This window comes from Anopheles arabiensis, chromosome 2, assembly GCF_016920715.1.
Source record: "Anopheles arabiensis isolate DONGOLA chromosome 2, AaraD3, whole genome shotgun sequence".
NCBI classification, from domain to species: Eukaryota; Metazoa; Arthropoda; class Insecta; order Diptera; family Culicidae; genus Anopheles; species Anopheles arabiensis.
Window position 1 is genome coordinate 27,456,313 of NC_053517.1, and position 21,725 is coordinate 27,478,037.

General features: G+C 45.4%; 1 protein-coding gene across 1 annotated transcript; it reads right to left on the reverse strand.

The window, feature by feature from the left end:
* Positions 1-17,417: 17,417 nt before the first annotated feature.
* LOC120896735 (DNA repair endonuclease XPF) lies at positions 17,418-21,151 on the reverse strand. The gene is made up of 6 exons (XM_040301116.1): positions 20,850-21,151; positions 20,001-20,762; positions 19,775-19,929; positions 18,630-19,711; positions 18,322-18,543; positions 17,418-18,233 (listed from the first exon to the last, which is right to left on the reverse strand). Exons 1-6 carry the CDS (start codon positions 21,068-21,070, stop codon positions 17,526-17,528), a joined length of 3,150 nt encoding a protein of 1,049 aa, XP_040157050.1. The 5' UTR covers positions 21,071-21,151; the 3' UTR covers positions 17,418-17,525.
* Between the last annotated feature and the right edge of the window lie 574 nt (positions 21,152-21,725).

Here is a 21,725-nt window from a genome sequence, read left to right on the forward strand (position 1 = left end):
AATAACCGTAGCTGGAAGCAGCCTTCCGCCTTCGCAAGCGTTAACGGTTTGCGCGCAAATTCGCAATAAAGACTGCTCCCCACATTGCTTCATCACAAAAGGCAAAGAGAGTCTCAAAGCTTTGCAGCTTTTGGCTTAACTTTATGTGGCCATTTCTTGTAGTGAACGCAAAAAGCTACGTCGATTACGATCTCAGTATGCCTGCCAGTATGGAACAACTTTAAGGGCGGAAACTTTCCGCAAAACTTCTGGCCCCGATTATGGATGGTACCGGGCGACAATAACTGGCTTGCTAGTAAGTAAACCCATGCCCGACCCCTTGCACCATCCGTATGCGCATGCTTGCATCTTGCATATTACTTTTTAGGGTTTAAAATTCTTCTTTTCTACACAGTGTGGAGTGTGGCCAACGCATGCCTACACATGGGCGCGGAAGTGAAAGGATGTTGTGGTGAGTGGTTCTTAGTTCCGATGCAAAACTACAGGAAGCACTGGAGAGATTCACTGCCGGTGGGTGGGGCAGTTCGGCGGCAGGCACCGTCTGGTATGTAGCGCATCACTTAGCAGATTGTTCCGGCTCCGCTGCTACGATGCGAAGAGGCTCCACAAGTTTTAGGATAATCTTTTCCTTTCATTTTGGTCTGCTTTTTTATTCTTTTCTTTTCCTCTCTTTCCATTCCTATTTCCACCACAAGACAGTGCCAGCGGCGGCAAAAGTAATGGCCAGGGTGCGCCTGAAAGAAGTACCGAGCTTAGGCAAGATTGCTTTTACGATGACCCGACCCAATGGTTAACTTTATCGCCTATCGTTTGGGTGGTTGCAGTGCAGTGCCCTGCAGTATTCTTACACATTTTTGCTGCCAGTTTGAAGGAAATTCGGAGAAATTTTTTGCCCATAAGAGGATAATGCTAGTGGCCATTGCTGGTTAAAAGATAATACTCTTTTTTTTTTATTCAGGAGTAACGGTCCAAAAAGGCCGTATTGCTTAAGAATGTTGTAGATAGTAGATGTTGTAGATAATACTCTTTAAAAAATAGAAAAATCTTTCTAAGTTGTTACATTTCCCTTTAGATTTTCTTTAGTTTATAAAACATATTATTGATTATAGTTTTGTGTTTTGAACATGAATTCTCTAGGATTATTTTGAAGCATTCTAATAATTTGTAAATCCACTCACAATATAGTAACTTGTCCACTTGTTGTTACAATCTGTCATATGTTATTTTCTGAACATTCAGAAAATCTTCCCAACGGTCTCTTCTCTACCGAACTTCAATCTCAATTGCACTACGCTTTTATGTGCCAAAAGTCGCTGTAAAAACTTGCAACACCCCATTCCCCTAACAACGCTTAGTGCTGTTACTCTGACAGATGAACAACAGCAGCTTATCACAGCCACCAACACGCATCAGGCACTATCAGGCTTGAGTGATTTGATCAAACTTTCAACTACATAGATTAGTGTCTGGCATCACGAATTAGGTGGATTGAAATGTGTTTATGGTTTTATTATTGTAGCTTTTGCTCAAACCCGTACTGCTGCAGTGAAATGGGACGTTATTTTAGATAGTCTCAAACTAACAACAATAGCTCTAAACTAAACATTGAAAAAGGACTGGCAAAAAAAACAAACTTTCCAATACACCTAATCCTGCTAGCTGCTAAAACTGAAAGCTGCCACCACAGCGCATGTAGAATGAACAAACAATCCCACTGACTGAGCTGATGAAATTGTGAGAAAACGCTAAAAACCATCGCCAACAGCTACTACTAGCTGTTAGTGTTATTCCACCGAAATGATGCGCCACTGAGAGATGCAAATTAAAACATTGCATTTTGTGAGTGTGTGTGTGTCCCGTTCCGTATTCCCTTTTCTCCCTTCGCAAGAGAAACAATTCACAAAACAATAACATTCCCCAGCTCTCGCAGGCACGTTCAATAGTGGAAGCTAGCGCAGCGTATGGAAATTCACGCCACAAAATACCGAGCGAACAAACAATAACTATTTTAATACTATTTTTCTGCCACCTTCTCCCCCGTTTTTGGGTATTTGTTTGTCGCCTCTCTTCAAAGCATCCCTCTTTGCCCGAAAGTGGACAAAGAATTGTTGAAAATAGTTGCGATCCTGCTTGCTGTGTGTTGCGTACCGAACGATCACAAACATGCTGGAAAACGAAACGCAACAAATCACACAACTGGCACTGGTTGTGGCACGGGACCGAGCACGGTGAGGCAGTGGACAAACGGTTTGGTATGTATATTTTATTGAGTTTTGGGGTTTTTTTTTGTATGCCCTTTTACTTTCGCTTTTCGCCCCCGCAAGCGGCACACAAATATGCTGCCACACGTGTATTTACATTGCGATGTTGGTTAGGTGATTTTTTGTTGTTTAATATTTCTATCGATCCCAACCCCCCCCCCTGCACAGATGCTGGGGAGGGATTTGTTTGAGTGCGTGTGTGTATGGATTTCGCACCAGTTTAGCTGGCGTAAATGCATATGCGTTAAAGTGCAAGGGGGGTTTTATTTCGCAGTTGGATTTTATTCCTTTTGAACAGCAGAAGAAGATTATTTTATAGTGCTTTTGTGAGGGCCAATGTAAATCCGATTAATTTATTCAATTCTCTTCCACAAAGTCAGCATTAAAATATAATTCCACGAACTAGTGAAAATAATAAAACAGATCATATGTTTCTCTAATGTTACACATAATTAGTTTAAAATAAGCAATCCCACTTACAACAGTACTAATAATACATTGCGCCGCAATGCAACCGAAATAATTATCTGACTCATCAACCCACAAACATCATCCCTGCACATACACCCGCACCGACAGACAGAGATGAAACAACATAATTATGGACCACCCATACCGAGCTGGTGCGCCTGGATACACTCGGTGGCGCGCGACAGACTGGCACCACCAAAGCAAAACATTGTCCTTTCGAACAGACCCCCTCTTCTGTATCGCTCTGTCTCTGTACAGAGTACTGTGTGAGCCTCCAGCCAACGTTTTGGATGGAATTTCCACTTGCCGTTAGCAAGATGATGACCGGAGGAAAATGGAAAACATTTTCCTCAAGTATTATGATAAAACTTTGCGCCGGTTGGGAGTTGTGGGACATTTCTTTAAGTGATCACAACCATTGACCATTGTTTGCAAGCTTTGCCCGCACAAACCAACGATCCACCATTTTTGGTAAGGCCTGTTAGGGTTTCTTTTTGTAGTGAGCACGTGGGACTGCTTCTTCAATTGTGCGTTGTTTTCCTTTCAGCTTCGGTGAAAAGCTTCGGCTAAAGGAAGGACATTAATCATCGCCCTGCTGTTGCCAATCTAGCAAAGCAATGTGTCTATGTCTGCGATGTGGTGGTTTATGGTTGTGTAGACGCCGTGGTCCGAGGCCTGGTCTGATTGGTTTGGAAGCAACTGGTTGTTGGGGTTGGGCTATTAGTGGCGACCATCATTGACTGGTTGGCGCCATCGAGATGTGTGTTTGTGGTTTCAACAATTGGCTGTCGGAAAGCACTAAGAGCAGTTCCGGTGATAGCCGATGTTCCCGATTTTCCGCCACTTAGCACAATGTGTACTCACACGATAATAGCAGGTTTGAATTCGATGAAATGGGTCCATTCCTACACGGAGAAGACAGCTATATTTATTTGTTTATCTATTTTATTAATTTTTTAAATGAAAACTAGATAATGGTAAACTAAATTCATATTAGTGCATATTCCAATTAGCAACAAAGATTATTTGATAGCACAAACTCCAAAAAGCGCCTGCACGTTACGAACGTGACGTATTTTGATAACTCCTCTACACCTGTTTACACCCAAAAATACAAATATTCTATAAACCCAAATCTTGAGCTGTATCAGCAATGAGATCACGATCAATGAGAACGCCTAGTAACCTACACCTAGGACATCTTGTTTGTTTTGTAACCAACCCCTATCGACGCTGCTTTACGCAGTGATAGGTTGCGCAAATGTTGACAGGAACCGTTAGCTGTACCATCGCATCGTGTTCTGTAGGCACTGACGCCCCGACACATTTAACTAATTAAATCGATGAGCAAATAATTGTGAACCATTTCATGCGTAGTAAGGTGGCCTATTTGTGTAGTGTAAGCAAACGGGCACACGCACACACACACCATATGCATTGGGCTATCATTAATTGTGATGGTTAGAATTGGAATTGGTTTGCACTACATTTTTATTTGTACCTTAAAAATCATTTCATGAAGAAATGGATAGCAAATATCAACTGTAACATAGCTTTAAATTTCCATTAATACCACTTAATTTGTGGGTTTGTTTTGCATAACCCCATTCAAAGCTCTGTTAGCAATACTACTGAGGCTGACCGAGAAGGAAACATGTCGGCAATATGCGTACACTGGCTAGTGATGACCGCACGTGGTACGTTTTAATTATGGGAATATTTTATCATTAATGGAACATAATAAACTTTGTCCGGAGGGAGAACATCCAAAACGATCGACCTTCCTTCCCTCACCTTCCTTCCCATACCATCGATGCAAGACAAACAGGAAAGACAAGGGACGAATAAATCGACCTCTTTTCGAACTAGCAGAACAGTTAAGATGAATTCATGATGCTCCATATTTTCACCAAATAAAGCAGCAACGTGCAATGAACCTTTTCCGTTCCGCAACACAATCCCCACGGTTCGCCTTCCGTCTCTTGGTACATGGTACATTGCTGCTTGGGTTCCGGGTGCTCCAGGAAGGAACCCCTTTAACCCGAACCCCCTTTTGCCAGTGTGGTAAATAATGGCTTCATTAATCGATTCTACTTAACGGTGCTATTTGCCGGGGCACCTATCGAACGACACCAATAACGAGTTTGTTCTGGCCAACTACCACTGTTGACATGGGGACACACACACCACACCACACCCTCTCTGCTGTGCTAAATACAGAAAGCTCGGTTACAAACAACTAATGATCGTTCGGTTCACTGTTAATTAACCGCCGACGACCCGGGGTTTGATGAAGGTGTTTAACATTTGCGCCGGTCGGAACACTGCAGTGACCGAACGAACGAGCGTAATTCGAGGGATTCGATTTTTATTAGCTTTGGTGCTGTGGTGGGTGTTTTATGGTCGCTTTTTGGTCGCTGATATTTTATGGTTTGGCGAGTCTTTAAAGTAAAGGGTACACACTAAGAGATGTAATGTTTTGTAAGTAATTGATCACAGGGATAACGATCGCCCAATATGAATAATACGATCAAGATTTTACATATTTTAATTAAAAACAGCAATTTCAAGTAAATTAATTTAAAATATTAAGCATAAAAAATGAAAATGTATCGCGTACACAAACCAAATGACTCTTACTGTGAATCAATCTCACCGTGAAAGCTCCCATCCTCAATTATGCTGCAGTTGATGCAATTTATGCTACCGGGTCTACTAAATCATGCAGCATATTCATAAATTAATCTACGGAACAGAGCAGTTCCGTTCCACGCCCAGGAGGAGTCAGTTACCGTGTGCTACCTCCCCGGCGGTACTCGCCACCTCACCACCTTTGACAATGTAATTTAATGTCGTTTGATGCTCCGATGGTGAATCTTCCCATGCACTCTGCCCCGTTGAACTGGCGAACGCCAGGAGGGAAATTATGAAAAAGCACCAACCGGGAGAGGAAAAAAAAACGTAAAACACACAGGAAACAATCCACAATGAAGAGAAAGTGCAAGCAAAGGACGAGGACGATGGGCGCACCATTGGTGTGGAATTATTTTTAATAATTCATCTCCATTATTATACGCTCCATCAACCGATAGGCGCGCGCATCGGGATATAAAGCGGCGGTGACGACGACGGCTTTAGCTTGACCGAAGGGTAGAGAGGAAGGAAAGACGTACGGGAGCCACCAGTAAGCTTCCACTATGGAAGGGAGAGAGGAGAACTGGGAGGAAAAAAAAACGCTCCCGAAACGCACTTCACAAAAACCTTTCCCCCCCACGCCGGGAACGCCGGGTGGTAATATGTGCAGAGAAACAATAATCCGATAATGTTCAAATCCGCTTTCGCTTTTCAACAACCCCGTAGTCCGGCACAATACGGCACAATGATCCGGAACCGGGTGTACACAGGAGCTGCGTACACAGCAAAAAAAAAGGCAAAAATGCTTCCGTATTTCCCAACAGTCCTTCACGCTTTCTCCGCGCACGAACAGCCAGACAGTGTGTGTGTATTTGAGTTTTTCACGTCTTAAATGGTTTGCAGTGTGTGTGATACGCAGTGTGATCCCTGTCTTTCAGCACTGTCTGGCAGCTGGCAAACAATCATGAAAATTGAATAAATAAGTTATCCATTTACTTTGCACATTGCACGTGTGTGGATGTATACCCTTTGCATAAGCCTCACTTACCGAAGTGCCGAAGTACCAATCATCGTGCATTTGTTTACATTAGAGTAGTTTCCTTCGCAGCAGCAGCAACAGCAGAAAGCACACCGCGTGCAGGGGACTCGAAAAAAACAATGCACCATGATTGAACGATTCAATTAAACGTAATACACTCTCTACGTCTACGCATACAACACGATACCAAGACAGAACAAACTAGTTGCTCTGCAAATAATTGTATCATTTTTTGCAAAAACAACACAAAAAAACCAAAGGATCCTGTTTGCAAATCCAGGCAGCAGAACGTCGGAGCACATAAAGAACGCTAATACCAAGACCAAGGCCTTGTTTCGTTTAATCTATCAGCTGGGTACAACGTTGCTCAAACTTGTACCGACTCAGTGGCGCAGGTCTTGAAAGACCTGCAATTATTGATTGAATTTGTGATGAACGATAACGATAAGGGGCTTTTGTGAACGGCCGATCCTGTCCTGGGAAACCGCCCGACCCGACCGCCCATATACTACGCACACGCATGGCGGTGTGGCGGCGGAAGGGGAAAAAAACTAATACCCCTAATAGGATTCAATCAATCTTGCTCTTCCGGAAGGTTGATTTTAACTGCTGCTGCCTTCCTTTAAGCTGCTCCTCCTGCTTGCACGACATTGCACTGCGGGCGATGCGTCTGCGAAGGATGGCTGAAGGTAGAGAGGGCATCTTCGGAAGATGCTTCCTGTAGTGATGTTACTAAAGCAACGGAGCAACGGGAATTTTGCGTTTAATTGTAGCTTAAGCGTAATGGTAGGTACGTTGTTGTTGGTTGGCAGATCAGTTATTGCGTCTAATTGCACCAGAAATGCTTTTACAAATCAGAAGCACTTATTAATAGGGATTGCCACCGTATTGTTAGAAAGATTGAGGAAAGTGGAAGCATTTTTTCACCATAGGTTTAATGCAATTAGTTTCGCCTTTCAATTTAAAAGGCAAACAGCACAAAGCTCAAGTGTTTCGTACTCTCTTTGGTATAGTGAATTATTTTCCGAAAACATAAACAGAATAGAATAGAATAAATTCTTAATCACTGTACAGTAGAACAGGAGTTTTCCGCGGTTCTGATACTTTTGGCACACTTTCTTGACGCTTTCGCACGGCAATTGATACAGGGAAGGGAAGTAATTGGAATCCAGTTGTAAAATATTAATTACACTGTTCACCAAAGTGTAGCATAGGAGCTATTGGTTTGAGTAAACATTACAGGGCTTTAAGGGGTTTTCATTGTTGTGGGACACTTTATTTACGCTTTCTTACAGGAAATGAACTTCACGTGATGGTAATCGTTCTCTATCGCATCCTTTTTGGACAAATCTAATAGAAATTTCCAAGGAACCAAAACGACTATATGACACCGTCTGATTAAGAACGTATAAAGTTCACTTCCCCGTAAGAAAGTGTCAAGGAAGTGTGCCACAACTATAAGAACTCCTAAAAACCCTGTGTCCCAAGATGACCTTTCTAAGCGCCTGTAGATAAGCAAAATGATGTTTCATTTAGGGCTGATAGTTCTATTGATGACTTTATTCATGAAAGTAGTGCTCATAAATGTTTAAATACGTATTCGCCATATCTAGAATCCAGTATAGAGATTCGTAGGCAGATATCTGTTATTAATCTTTTTTGAAATGCAATTTTTGGCATAAAATATTCTATCATCCTTCCTGTTTAGTTTGCCTTCAATTTGAATTGTATCCTCTATGTATAAATAATTGTTGTGCAATAGTCACCTCATTATTTTCTATTTATTTCAATTTTGATCTTATTATAAGTTGATTCAATGAACTTTACATTCCAAAGTGTTCAAACCTCTCAGAACCTACGTCGCAGTATCTTTGTTCAACAGATGTCCAGCAACCATTGTGAACATTGTGGCGCGACATTCTATATTGTCTACCGTGACGAACACGCCAACATCAACCACCATTGGCCACGGGTCACAATGTGTTTGTTGCGTGCTTGGTGCCGCCAACAATGCTACACAATCCTCCTACCTTCATTGGTGGGTATTAATTTTTGCCCCGCACACTTCAATTGCCAATTCGTTCGATTGACCGGTCCCGGCGGTTTCCCTGCAGCCAACTTCCCCGATAAAACACTGTCATTGTTTCCACAAAACTTAATCCTGTCCGCGCTCTCGCATGGGGTGAAATGATAATATTTTCGTCCCAATCCGTCACGGTACGGTGCCGGTGAATTGTTGGACCAGCGCCCTCCTCCTCCTTGCCCATTCTGTTGCCACGATATACACGATAAATGCAACTGTTTTTGCCAATGGTTTGGCTGGTGCATTGGGCGCTATTACATGGGCAAGAATTTTCCCTTCCAAACAGGAAATTGCAAGAACGGGGGAGAAAAAAAACACACAAACACACAATTGCCTCACGCATTCCGTCCCCGGATGGAAACGCCGCACTGGCGTGGCTAAATGTAATAAACCACCGGCAATCGATAAGCTTCCTGTGAGAGCGAAGCGATGAGATTTCATCCAGAAAGATGGAAACAAATGTTCACAATCTCCGGAACGCGGTCCGGAGCCAACACAAGCGGCATGAAATCAACCGTGAAGTGACGAAAAATGAGATTTATTGTTTATTATTTGTAAAATTTGATTGCACGCGCCTTCGACGCCCCCTTCGAAAGACGGCTGGCGATAAACAGTCGCAAGGAGAAGACGCAATTTCGCCGGCCAGTTAGGAATGTCGTGTGTCGTGTGCTGCGTTACGCTTAAGTTGGACCATAACTAGATGCAGTGATAGAAACAACTACAGAGTGACATGAATAAACATGATGCCCCGTTTCATGTTTTGGGCAAATAAAAATAGATTGTCTTTTGTTCCGGTGCAAATTGCAAACAAAACGAACATTTGAACGATAATGTGACTCCGTAATGAAATTCCGCCTTCATCGTCCAGCTTATCGAGTTAGAGGTACTCCATCTTTTGGTTTGCTTTTTCCCCTTTGTTGCACTCAATAAGATCTTGCAGTCATTTAATCATCAGATCGCTCATTTTACTACAATTCCAACGCAAAAAGTCATCTCTTCATCACACGTTCAATATCATTATAATATCGTTGACGAATATTAATGGACGAGTATTTCGCCAGTGACAAACCTTATCATTCCCCCTACATTCAGGCTTTGTTATATATCTTCGGTATTTCATTCATGCATCCTGCTTCTCTACTCACAAATTCCATGCGTGACAACAAGCAAGGTACATCATCAAAATTAATAGGAAAAAATACAAACCTATCACCAATATTATCCTTCCTATCTCTGCGTTAAGATGCATACAAACCTTCATGTTTACACCTTTTTTTTGCAAAATCAGTCTATGGCGCTGGCCTCACGGTGGGTAGGAATTTCTTAATTCCTTTCTCCTGTTTGTAGCCCACCACACGCCTGGTTACTGTGGAGCGACGGAAACGAAATTATCATTTATATTCATCCCTTCCTATCGATATCGATCCTCCGAAGGGGGAGGTCGATGGGTTGCGGAATCCTTCCGGACAGGCAGCAAACAACACCACCTCCTGCTGCCTGCTGGAAGTTCTGTCAATTTTCTGACTCCATCAGAAAGGGAAACACGTGAGAAGACTTTAAGCATTTTGCACTCCTTCCCACCAGTCCTGGGGTGATATTGGATCTACTCCGAGAGGGGGGCAAAAGACCAGGAAATACCAGGAATAGAAACACGAGGAATATTTTCATTTCACTTGTACGAGTGTTGAATTTGTACATTGTGTACAGAATAGTTTTTAATTCATTCTTTCACCCAAGTGCAAAAATACCTAAAGCGAGGTATTTTTAAAACCAATTCCAGTACACATTCAGCAATGTAAGGTGTTGCCTGAGCAGAGTGCCTTTCGCATTTGTGCAAGAAACGAAAAGTCCTTTAAGGTGAAACGATGGAGGCTGCTCATTGCAGATTCTTTATAGACTCATGAACCGTATGAAATAACTTGAAAGGCCCATTCCAGGTAATGCTCGTACGGAACCGTTCAACACTAAAGAAGTCGTCCATCATCAGCCACTTCCTCGTCCGTTCCCGTGTGTGTGTGCACACCAGCTGCTTCATAACTAGATTTCCATCGACTGTCCACATTACTGGGTGAAGATAGCACACACCTAGGGAAAACCTAAGACACAGCGCCTCCGTTTTCTTGTCGAAGCAGAACACTCCAGGCAGTGCTCAATGCTCCTCGTCCCAATCAGACGAGCGAGAATGGAACGAGAACACGAAGAGACTGCGTACTGTAGCACAGTACTCTCTACATGATCCACCGCCGCGTGTGCAGCGTACGTTTGTATGCAAATTTGATCCCATATTCCACCCCACAGTCTCGTGGGTGTGAAAGCCGTAGCCCTGCAAGACGAAGGCCGAAGATGGCCACTGCCACGACGAGAAGGTGTGAGGATTCACCACCACCACTTCCAGCAGTACCATTTTATCGTTTTATGTTACGGGACCTTCTTAAAGGAATGCCGCCCAAGGAAACAAAAACCATCGCACGCACGCATTGGGGTGGTTTATTTTTCGGAAAACTCACCATCAGGAGGATGTCTGATGTGCGGACCATATCTGGGACACGTGCAAACGTGCCAAGTGACATCCTTCTTGTGAACTCGGTGAAGAAAAATGACATGCAAATTTGATTGTGTTAACTTCTACCGAGTCAGCAATACAAGACATTCTGCTACTGCCACTGCTGCTGCTGCTCCCGGATGTGGGAAAGATGGAATGCAGATGGAGCAGACACCACTGTCACACCATCAAACACGGTGCACATTCCCTTTGTGTGTTGGTGGTAAGGTGCAAACGCTTCGCCTCTGCTCGAAGAACAAGAAACCGGTACCGGGAATGTTTAAGGGTAGAATAGAGCTGCTTCTGTTAGGAAAAGCAAAAGGTTCGTGTGCAGTTGGATTGTTTGCATTTCGAGCCAATGCATTGCAATGCCAATGCCAATGCAATTCGGTTCCTGTTTGCACTGACCGAACACCAAATCAGCAAGAGGGTGCAGTAACGTTTACACTAGCATCCGAACAGTCCGAAAGCAAACACTGTTCATGGTCCGGTAGCATTTAATTGACCTGATGCAGGCAGAAAAGTGATTCTGAGATCAGCCTTCCCAAGCCTTGTGTGTTAGAGTTTTGCTGAATGGACAATACTATTTCTTTGTAACAAATTTCCTTCCCCTTCCTTCGGTATGCTAATGATGATCATGGGCCAGGGACTATTCGAACACCGTACCTTATCTCGCTTGTACAAAGTGTGAAAAAGAGCATAAGTTTCGGAGTAGAAAAGTAATTACTACAAATAGATTACATTTTATGCTAGTATTTGTGTTGTTTGTGGCCACTTTGTTATTGGAAGTTTTTTTTTTTCTCTTCATTTAAGTAAGGAATTTACTGCTCAGGTAAGTGCAGTGAGCGTCAACCAAAGACCCGAGATGATATGAAATGCTCTAAGAGTAATATTTAAAAATAAGCCTAAATTATAGAATTTAAGATGTTGCAAAAATGTTCCATAGTATAAAAATTATCAACATTAACAAATGCATTAACAAATGATGAGCGTTTCTAGCTGCAAACATAACTAATTGTTGCAAAAAGTCACCTAACACAAGAAAATAATAAACGAAAAAAGCGATAACTTTCAGAACCACTGCTGTTTTAAATTCTTGCCCATTATCATATTGATTCTAACTTCTTCCGGAACATTTTTATGGGCAGCTGCTTTCACACCTACCGTAAAACAAACCTACGATTACACTTACCCGGGGTTGTACACGCACGGACATCGTTAGGAGGAGCGGGGCACAAATTTACGTTTAATTAAATGGAATTTAATTGCACGCTCGCGCGAAAATTAAATGCACAGCCCAGAGAGAGAGAGAGAGAGAGCAACAAAAAAAAACGACAATCCTCCTCCAAAGAACAAGCCGGCAGCTTGCGGATGGCGCACAAGGATGCGCTCAAAGCAGCAGACAAACATGGAGAGAGGAGTAAAAATAATCCCTCCCTTTCCCAAGAGATAACGCCAAACCTTGTAGGCGCCGTTACCACCATCGGAACCAATTGGACACACACAGTGGGAGGGGGGGTGGGCACAGACCGTGGGCGATCTGGGTTAATTACAGCGTTTCCATCGCGCCCATCGCTTTCGATAAGAATTAGCCCCAGTGAAAATCGGTTTAATATTCATGGCCATTCATGGCAGCATCCCGGGTCTCTACAACAAAAGACACTTCACATCCGGTCCACGCCACGGAAGAAGCAATGGATGAAGTGAAGTAAAGGAAAGGAGCAGAAAAAAAAAACCCAACCACGACACAACCCACCACGACGAACCAAACTGCTGATTTCGCTTAATGGCCATTGCGATGCAAAAACAATGTTATTGTTCTGTTCAAATGCCCTTAAATCACGCGCCTTTGCTGGCGCTGTACCGTGTGTGTTATACCGTGCGTTAGTGCTTTAAACTTGCTTCCCCACCAACGAAGCCTGGCTTTAAAGCCAGGGAAGGCAGGCTACAACACCTCAACGGAGTGTCCAAGCGTTGTTAATCCGCTGCAAAGCTATTGGAAATGAACTAGCGAGAAGGAGCGAGTTTGGGAATTCGTTATTTTAAAGTGTACGTGTGTTTTGGTTCGAGTTTTGCTGCTAAACTGTTCATCTTTTTCCACTTCCAAGCTCCCAGGAAGGATACGTCCAGCGTAACAAATTAAACCATTATCCAAGCCGAATGAAGCGGAATGAACAGCGCGATGACAGCGCGCCTGAAGGCGAGCATAGCCCGAGCCCGAGCGCTTCAAAAACTGACGTTAATTTGATTAATACCGAGTAGAGTTTGTGCATAAATTAAAACAAATTGCTTACAGACGGACTAATCGGATGAGAAGTAAGGGTATAGAAGGGCTCGGAGGAGAGACCACTGGAAGCGACCGGAAAAACTTAATTTACGCTCTCTTAACATGCTTTTTTGGGCTGCAAATGTGAGGGCGAATGACATGTTCTTGAAAACAAACGCTTGGAATGGAATAGCGGACATGACGTTGTTGTATGTTTTCTAATCTTTAATTATTAATTGTCCCTAGCAACAATCACCATTGAACTTGAACTATCATGGTAGTGCAATTCGATTCTGACAGATGGCGCTTTACGAACGTAAGCTCATAGAGGGCACCACGGTAGTTGTAGTAGTTTCGTAAAGTAGCACTCAATCAAATGTCACGTTAATTTAAAAATAATCATTTATCAGAAAAAATTTAGCATAAAAATCGTCACGAAGTAATCATTCTCCTGCTTGGGATAATAACATCGTTTTACCACCGCCCTGTGTATGATTTGATAACAAAAAAATTTATTATGTCGTTTATAAAAATGGATCAAATCGATGGGAAACCATACATCAACATGTTATTGCGCTCTTTCCCGGTCTGCTGCTGACGAACCGTGCTGGGCGAATAAATGGGCTAAAAACTATATTTTGCGCTCTTTATCATAACAGCGCAACAAATAGCCTCATCAATCTGATTAGTGAACATTCCCTGCAACTGACCGTTTGACACGCGAACAACCGATTCCGACCAACATTCCGAATGAACATACGCATCCAGAGCGTTTTAACTGCTCTACACACACACACACATCCGGCGGTCGCCATGAAGCCTTCCTTACACCAATCCTTCCTTACACCACATACCATATCGTTATGAGTCATCGTCTTCGGTACGCCCAACCGAGCGATTGCCTGGACTGTTGTGCAGTGAACCGTACCGTACAATCTTCCAGAAAACCAGAGGAAAACACAATAAAACAACAATGGAACAATATTTCACCCAGCGGTCCCGGTACCGCCCCCTTGCTTCCGAAACTATTCGTACTACTACTTCCTGTGAAAAGCGCACACATACAGGCACACACGGAAACTTGCGAGGATCCTACACACATGGCGGCGCCTGGCAGAGAATCCAGCAGAAGATTGCGGATGCTGTTTGAAAGATTCGCCCCCTTTTTCTGTACTTCCGACCTCCCCCCAAACTTTACCACGTATCACATTCATCACAAGCGGGGAACAACATCCTTGTCTGAAGGAGGATGTGCGGCACCATTTCCCTTCCTTCTTTGGGAAAATCACAGTTCCGGTCGATCGGTACGAGCTAAAAAGAGCCGCTGCCCCTGCTGCTACTGCTATTACTCCAACAAACAAAGCAAGCTTCTTTCCGTTCCTGCCGTTGTTAACAGAAATAAAGAAGAAAAACCACGACATCCTTGGATTGGTGCTCTCATGGTGGCGCGCTCCTCTTTGGAATTCATGCTAGTTCCGGTTAAACATTCCGAAGTGTTGTGGTAATGGTTCTCACATACCACCGTAAAATTTCCACCCCATGGAACGCTGCTACCCGCTACGGATCAGCTACCAAACTCCCAAAATAAATAAAAATGTAAATAATCAAATTTTTATACGACCATCGCCCTCCACCGACGGCTCGCTTCCCCTTTGTGCATTCTATCCCACCGCGGGGGGAGGGGAGATGCTGAACCATCGCTGAAAGTACTTTGACCTGCGATGCCACCGAAGAAAAAACGGGGCCAAATAAAACGGAAGTCTCCATTGCTAGCGGGAGCTCCCCTCTTTCGATAATCATATGTGAATTGTTTTTAGATAAACAAATTCAACCGCTCCAGTCCCCAGACACGAGAGGGCCGCACGACCATGTGTACGGGGAGTTGTGCCAACGGTCTCTGGGCTATATATTTTTTCCTGTATTCCCCTCTGTATGAAAAGATGCTACCGTAGTGCGCCCTGGTGTGAAAATTAATCTGAGCATCGTATCATCGTGCAATGGCTCTCGGCACTGGATCCTCATTTTCATTCCCTTTCCCCGAATGTGCTTCACCGTACATGTGGGCTGGGATGAATTTCGTGCGTGCAGGCGGGAAAACGAGGGAGGCGAGTTTCACCTCATTTTATTCGGGACGGCGACGACGACGACGAGGACGTCTACGTCACCCAATATACCACCGTTCCAGCGATGCATGAACGAACCACCTCTTCTCCTCCACCATTGCCGGCTTCTGATTTCCGGCTTACCGAGGGGAATACAATTTGGTTCAATTTTCCTATTTCCTGCTAGTATAGTCTGTTTTTTTCTCCTTCTTTGCCGTTGTGCCTTCTGGAGGACGATGAAAATATGCCCGGTAGCATCGATAAGTCTAAGAAACACCCCTGGCGGACATTTTTCATTAAATGGTGTTACTCTTAACCGTCGTTGGGCTGGGGTTGTTGTAGAGTGCAATTTTGGTTCCTTTTTTCTAACTGTATTCCTGTATTGTTAGTGACTTCGGTGGAAGTCTAAGAAAACGTACGCTGAGAAACGTACTGTACCAGTACACATGTGTGTCAAGCACTCATATAAGTCTTTGGGACATGGACCTCACTTAAAATAAGTCCACAAAAGCTTATTTTTATCAAGATGTAAAATGCAAGGATAATCCACAGAAGCAAAATCAATGGATTATGTCCTCCACGTCATCGCCAAAGTGGGCCTACCAAGCCCCCTATATCCTTGTGGACGGCTGACAAATACTTTACGCATTGGGTCGTCCATACACACGGAGAGCCTAACGAGTTTGATACCCTGCACGATAGGATCGCTGTATAGCTCGTATAATTCATCGTTGTAACGACTTCTCGATTATCCTTCCCCACATACGGGGTCAAACATTATTCTGAACATCTTCCACCTGAAGGCGGCTTAGAGAACAGTGGCCATGTCTCAGAGGCGTATGTGAGTGCTGGTACTAGAAAGGTACGATATAGTCCCAGCTTCGACAATCGTGACAGGTTCTTTAAGTTGTTCTGCTTCCTCCGGCTATAGAATGAACGGTTGGCAGCCATCATCATTGTGTGACCTTTGACCCGAAATAGATGAAATGTGATCGAGATGAAGGTGTGTTTTTACGACTCTTCTGAATTTGTGAATAGATCTGCTGGTGTAGGCACCATCACTTGGGTCTCGCTCTCTCTCTCTCTCTCTCTCTCTCTCTCTCTCTCGCTCTCTCTCTCTCTCTCTCTCTCTCTCTCTCTCTCTCTCTCTCTCGCTTCTTGGCCTGCTCGCGATAGAGCACGTCGATGTGACATGGCCCGGTCAACAATAATTCTCCAGGATGCTCGGTCCCTGGCTGCAGCCTCCCATCCATGAAGACACCCGATCTCCGACAGGTCTCGCTTCACCGACATCCTCATGTCATGCCCTAACCATCGTATCCTGCCAGCCTTCGCTAAAGATGATCCGGAGCACCATATATCTCACAATAAAGAATCAATGTGCGATATATCTCACATTCCGTGCGGACTCGAAGTCTTCTGGATCTCAGCAGTCGGTGAAGCCCATAGTATGCACGATTCCCCTGCACAATACGTGTCCGGATTTTGCTGCTGATGTCGTGGTTCGAAGTAGTGACCGTCCCGAGATAGCAAAACTCCTTTACTACCTCGAGGTTGTCGCCGTCAACTATTACACACGCTTCCCAGATGGTCTGAGTCTCCGGCAAGTAGGTACTTCGTCTTCGTCGCATTGATTCTTAATCCAATTCTTGCTGCTTCACGTTTGAGTTGGGTGTACGCCTCACACACCTTCACGGTTTTTCTGCCGATGATGTCGATGCCATCCGCAAAGCCAAGCAATTGGAGAAACCGGTAGAGGATCGTGCCGATGCCGTTGTCTAGCCCCGCGCTTCGAATGATAACTTCCTGGGCGATGTTGAAGAGCAGACAGGCGAGTCCATTGCACTGCACCCCGTTCAGGGTGGCCTCTACAGCCGGATAGAACTTCTGCAGTTGGATCTTTGCCTCGTTTATCTGCAATCTGGTGGTTTCTGGTAATAATGCTAGGAGTTGTAGTCAATGAAAACTTGCAAATCTGACCGATTTCGGACGTTACTACCACAAACCTACCAAATAATATGTTTCTCGATCGAAAGTGTTTTACTAGCTCAACGAAAATAATTTAACTACAAAATACGAAAGCAACATTTTGCTCCAAAAATGAAAATTACGAAAAAAAGCGCAGGCTCAGAACCGTTTCCCGCCCCGCTTAAACTTCCCACCGTACGGCTTGTCGCTCGGGTCCGGCTGTGCCGGTTTGTGCACCAAGTGCAATATATCCCACAGCTGTTTGGCCACCGCCGGCCCGCCCAGCAGCTCCTCCAGCTGGGCCTCCGTCTTCTGCGTCAGCTCGCGCAAGCTCTTGCACTGGCGCATTACCCGACCGACGTTGCGTGTCGTAATGCCGGGCAGCTTTAGCAAAAACTCTTGCACCTCCACATTAGCCAGCCCAGCGTCCACCAGCGTGTCGGACTCCTCGTTGCCCGCCTCGTCCGAACCGATCTTGACGGCCACATCCGGATCGGGTTCGGCTTTGCCCTGCTTCAGCTCCTCGAACAGTTGCGCGGTCGAGTACGGGCTCGGCGACCAAACCAGCCGCAGCTTTGGAAAGTGTATCGTGAGCAGTTGCAGCTTTGCCATAATGTCCTCGTTAGTGGAGCCACCGGACGACGATGAGGTGGTCGACGACGAGCTACCAGCGCTCGATACCATAAAGTAGCGCTGAAAGTGGAACGGTTTGTTCTGATCGAACTCGATCAGCAGGATCGGCTTGGCGTAGTAGCGAGTCATCTGCACGCACTGGTTGTACAGGCGGCCCGAGTTCAGCGAGCCAATCAGATCGGAGATCGATTTCCGCTCCACACAGATCTCCGGCGTGATAATGTAATCCCCAATCTTAGCGAGCAAAACCGAAAGGACGAACAAAAACGTGTATTAATTACTTACCGGTAGAACCGGCAGAACCCACTACTGCGACTCTTACCGTGATGGTCAGCGGCACTACGTCAATCCCGCGTCGGTGGATGAGACAGGGCAGATCGGAACGGAACTCGCGCATATCGACAATCACGCGCGGTGTTACGATTTCGGCCGGGTCCTTTGCTTCCTGTCCGCCAGCCTGCCGACTCGAAATTTCCTGCTTCTTCTGCAGCATCATGATCGTGTCCTCCGACTTGCCGTCCTGGTACTCCGGCACAACCATGGTCTGAGTGTGTGTGTGGGAGAGAGAGAGAGAATGCACAATTTCTTTACAGAATTCATTCGCACAGTGATGGTAATAGCTTTCCTTACCCGCTTAGTTTCGATCAGCAGCTCGAACGCTTGCTTCTCCCGCCGCAACGACGTCAAATACGATTGCTCCTCCACCGTTTTCGAATGAATGATGGCGTACACACGCACTCGTGCCATTTCCTGCCGCTGCTGCCGCGCTTCGTACACCTCAATCTGCCGTATAGCGGTAACGTTCGTGTGATACATCACGATATACCGGGGCCGTATCTGTTCCAGCGTGCGGTCCAACGAGCCAAGCCCGCTCGTTTCACTCTTAAACGTCTGTATAAATACCAGCGGGCGGTTCGATTCCTTCACCACGGTCGTAATGTCCATCTGTTCCATCTCTACGAACGATTCAAACACACCGCTCTCCAGCATGCTAACGTCGAACTGCGACGACTGCTCGTCCGCAGCATCCACCGGCACAGCGACCGTCCGCTGCGACATGGTCAGTACGTACGCATCGCGGAAGTATTGCTGATGGTCCTGCTCGTCCGTCCGCACCGCGGCTAGCTCAGTTTCCATGTCCGATTTTTTCGCCCCACCGCTCTCATCGACACCCTCTCCGCGTTCTTTCGCTTCCTGTTCTTCCATTTCTTTGCGCTTGCGGGCCTCCTGTTCTTCGGCCAGCTCACGGCGCTTGTTCGCGATACGTTCACGCAAAAACCCACCCTTTGCAGGGGCTCCTTTACTTGCGCTGCTGCTGCTGCCGGTCGCTTCACCTTTCGCCCCCGGAACGGCCGGTGTGGTTTGTGGCTTTGGTCGAGCGACTGGTTCAAACTCCTGTATCCTGTACGCGGCCAGATCCGTCTCGCTGGTGATGTGTTTAAACTCATCCGACAGCTTCGCGATCGATATGTCGTTCTTGATCGCCTGATAGAACAGGTAGCGCTCGGGGCCTTGCGTCAGAAACTGGTTCAGCTGATAGCAGGCACGCGAATCTTGGCATAGGATCAGTATTTTCACCTGCTGCTGCATGAACTTGTTCCGTTCCTCCTGTTTCCGAATTTTGCGCGCCTTTTCCTTTATGTCGTTTGGTATGTCCACCCGCAGCACGTCCGAAAGGGCTTTCCATTTTGGGGAAAGCTCGGGTTCAAATTCTGTCGATGTTTAAAGAAAGTCATTATTTAAACCCATATTTGTGCTTCGCATCACATGCATACCATTTTCTCGATTAAACACACGCTCCTTTGCAATCGTAAACACTTTCTCCGCCGCATCCAGTATGGTCCAGCCGGAATTGTGTAGCGCGTACTCGGTCGTGCGATAGCGCTTCAGCAGCGCGTAAAACGAGACGGAATCACCATACAGACAGGATCTGAAAGGATGAGGATGGTCAATTATGGCGCATCACTCCCGAAAACATCACACACCGTTCCCGTTTCTTACATCATCAAGCTGCGCAACACCTTCAGATCGGCCACGATCAGCTTCGTTTGCGAGCTGAGCTGGTGCCAGATCGTGTCGAGCTGGGCTTGCAGTATTTTGTGAAACTTTTTCGTCACACAGTTCTCCACCGTTACCTCCTGCAGCTCGACGAACCGGTTCAGCGTTTTGATGCTTTTCACCAGATAGTTCATCAGATCGAGCAGGTTCGTTTGCAGCAGTATCATGTTCTGCGTCATCGGTATCTGTATCTCGACCACGCCCGGCTCGTACGGTTTCAGCGACCGCTGGATGGTCATGTGGAACCGGGGCCAAATGAACAGCTCCTTCACGAACAGATTGCGCATCACCTTCTCCACATGGCCGTACCCGTACGTGAACGCTTCCACGTTGCGCGAGAACGCCTTGATGAAGCCGACCTTGTTGCGCTGCCGGTAGAGCCGCAGTGCGAACGCTTCCTGGCACGATTCCACGATTTCGTGCGCCCGCACCACAAACATACCGGTGATCAGTTCGATCGGGATGCGGTTCTTCAGCAAATCGACCACCAGTATGCGCGTGCTGATGAACTGTATGCCGCCCTGCAGGTAGGCCCGCTCCCGCTCCGCAGCCGTCTTAGCCGACTCGTGAATGTGCTCCGAGTGGTCGAGATTCGTGCGATAGTACTGCTCCTCGGCCTCGGAACAGTTTACCACGAGCACAAGCGTCGAAGTGTCGCAGAATATTTTCAGTAGATTCAGCATCGCCCGTTCGTACGTGATGCCCCTGGAAAAGGAAGACAGAAGGATGGAACCGAACCGTTCAGAACAGTGAGAACTGTCGGTGTAGCGTACGCTTGTACGCTTTACTTACTTCGCACAAACAACCAGCGCATCGGTGTGTAGTAGATCTAAAAACATTTGCTTCTCATACTCGAGCAGCGGTACACCTTCCGTGGCAAGGAATTCCTCTGCATCCACCAGCTGGGTTAGCGTTTTATCGTCCTTCGCTTCCTCCGCTGCCTTCGCTTCCTGTTCGGCCTGCTCCGCCGAGCAGGCGAGCTCCATATCGAGATCGTCATTTTCGAAGCTCATCCTTCTGGTTCCTCACTCACTTGCAGCAACTGCAAACTGCACGCAAATTCCGCATCCGAACGGATGCTGCCAATGTACAAACAAACAGCCGGCTTTCCGCACGTCGAAAAATGGGTTTGTAAACAATTTGCGTTTAACAGACACGGTTCATTTCTTTCGTTAAATCCCACCGCACAACTACAAGTATTCCCCGATATACGCTATTAATGCGGACCGGAGGCAATAGCGTATCTCAAATAGCGTCGAATTTCCAGATTTTAAGTCAAATGTTTAGCTAATTTTCCTAAAATTTTGCTTGAAATGTAAGGTTTTAGCCACTAAATTAGTTATTTGATCTGATTTCAACTGAAGATTACAGTTTTGTACCTTTTAAAATGGTTTTTAAAATTCCCTCTTGGTCGAATTTATTTATTTATTTTGCATTTGACATTCGATGTGAGTCGAATTAGTACAATTTGCTCAAATAATTTTCATATTTAGGAACTGCGTATAGCGAAATCGCGTATATCAAGTATGGCGTATATCGGGGAATACCTGTACACCATTCGTTCAGTTTCAGACAATCCGGTTTACAAACCCTGGAACACGTTTCCACCAAGAATCAGGGACGGGAAATTTCAAATAAAACGATATTTACAAAAAATCAATTGCACAC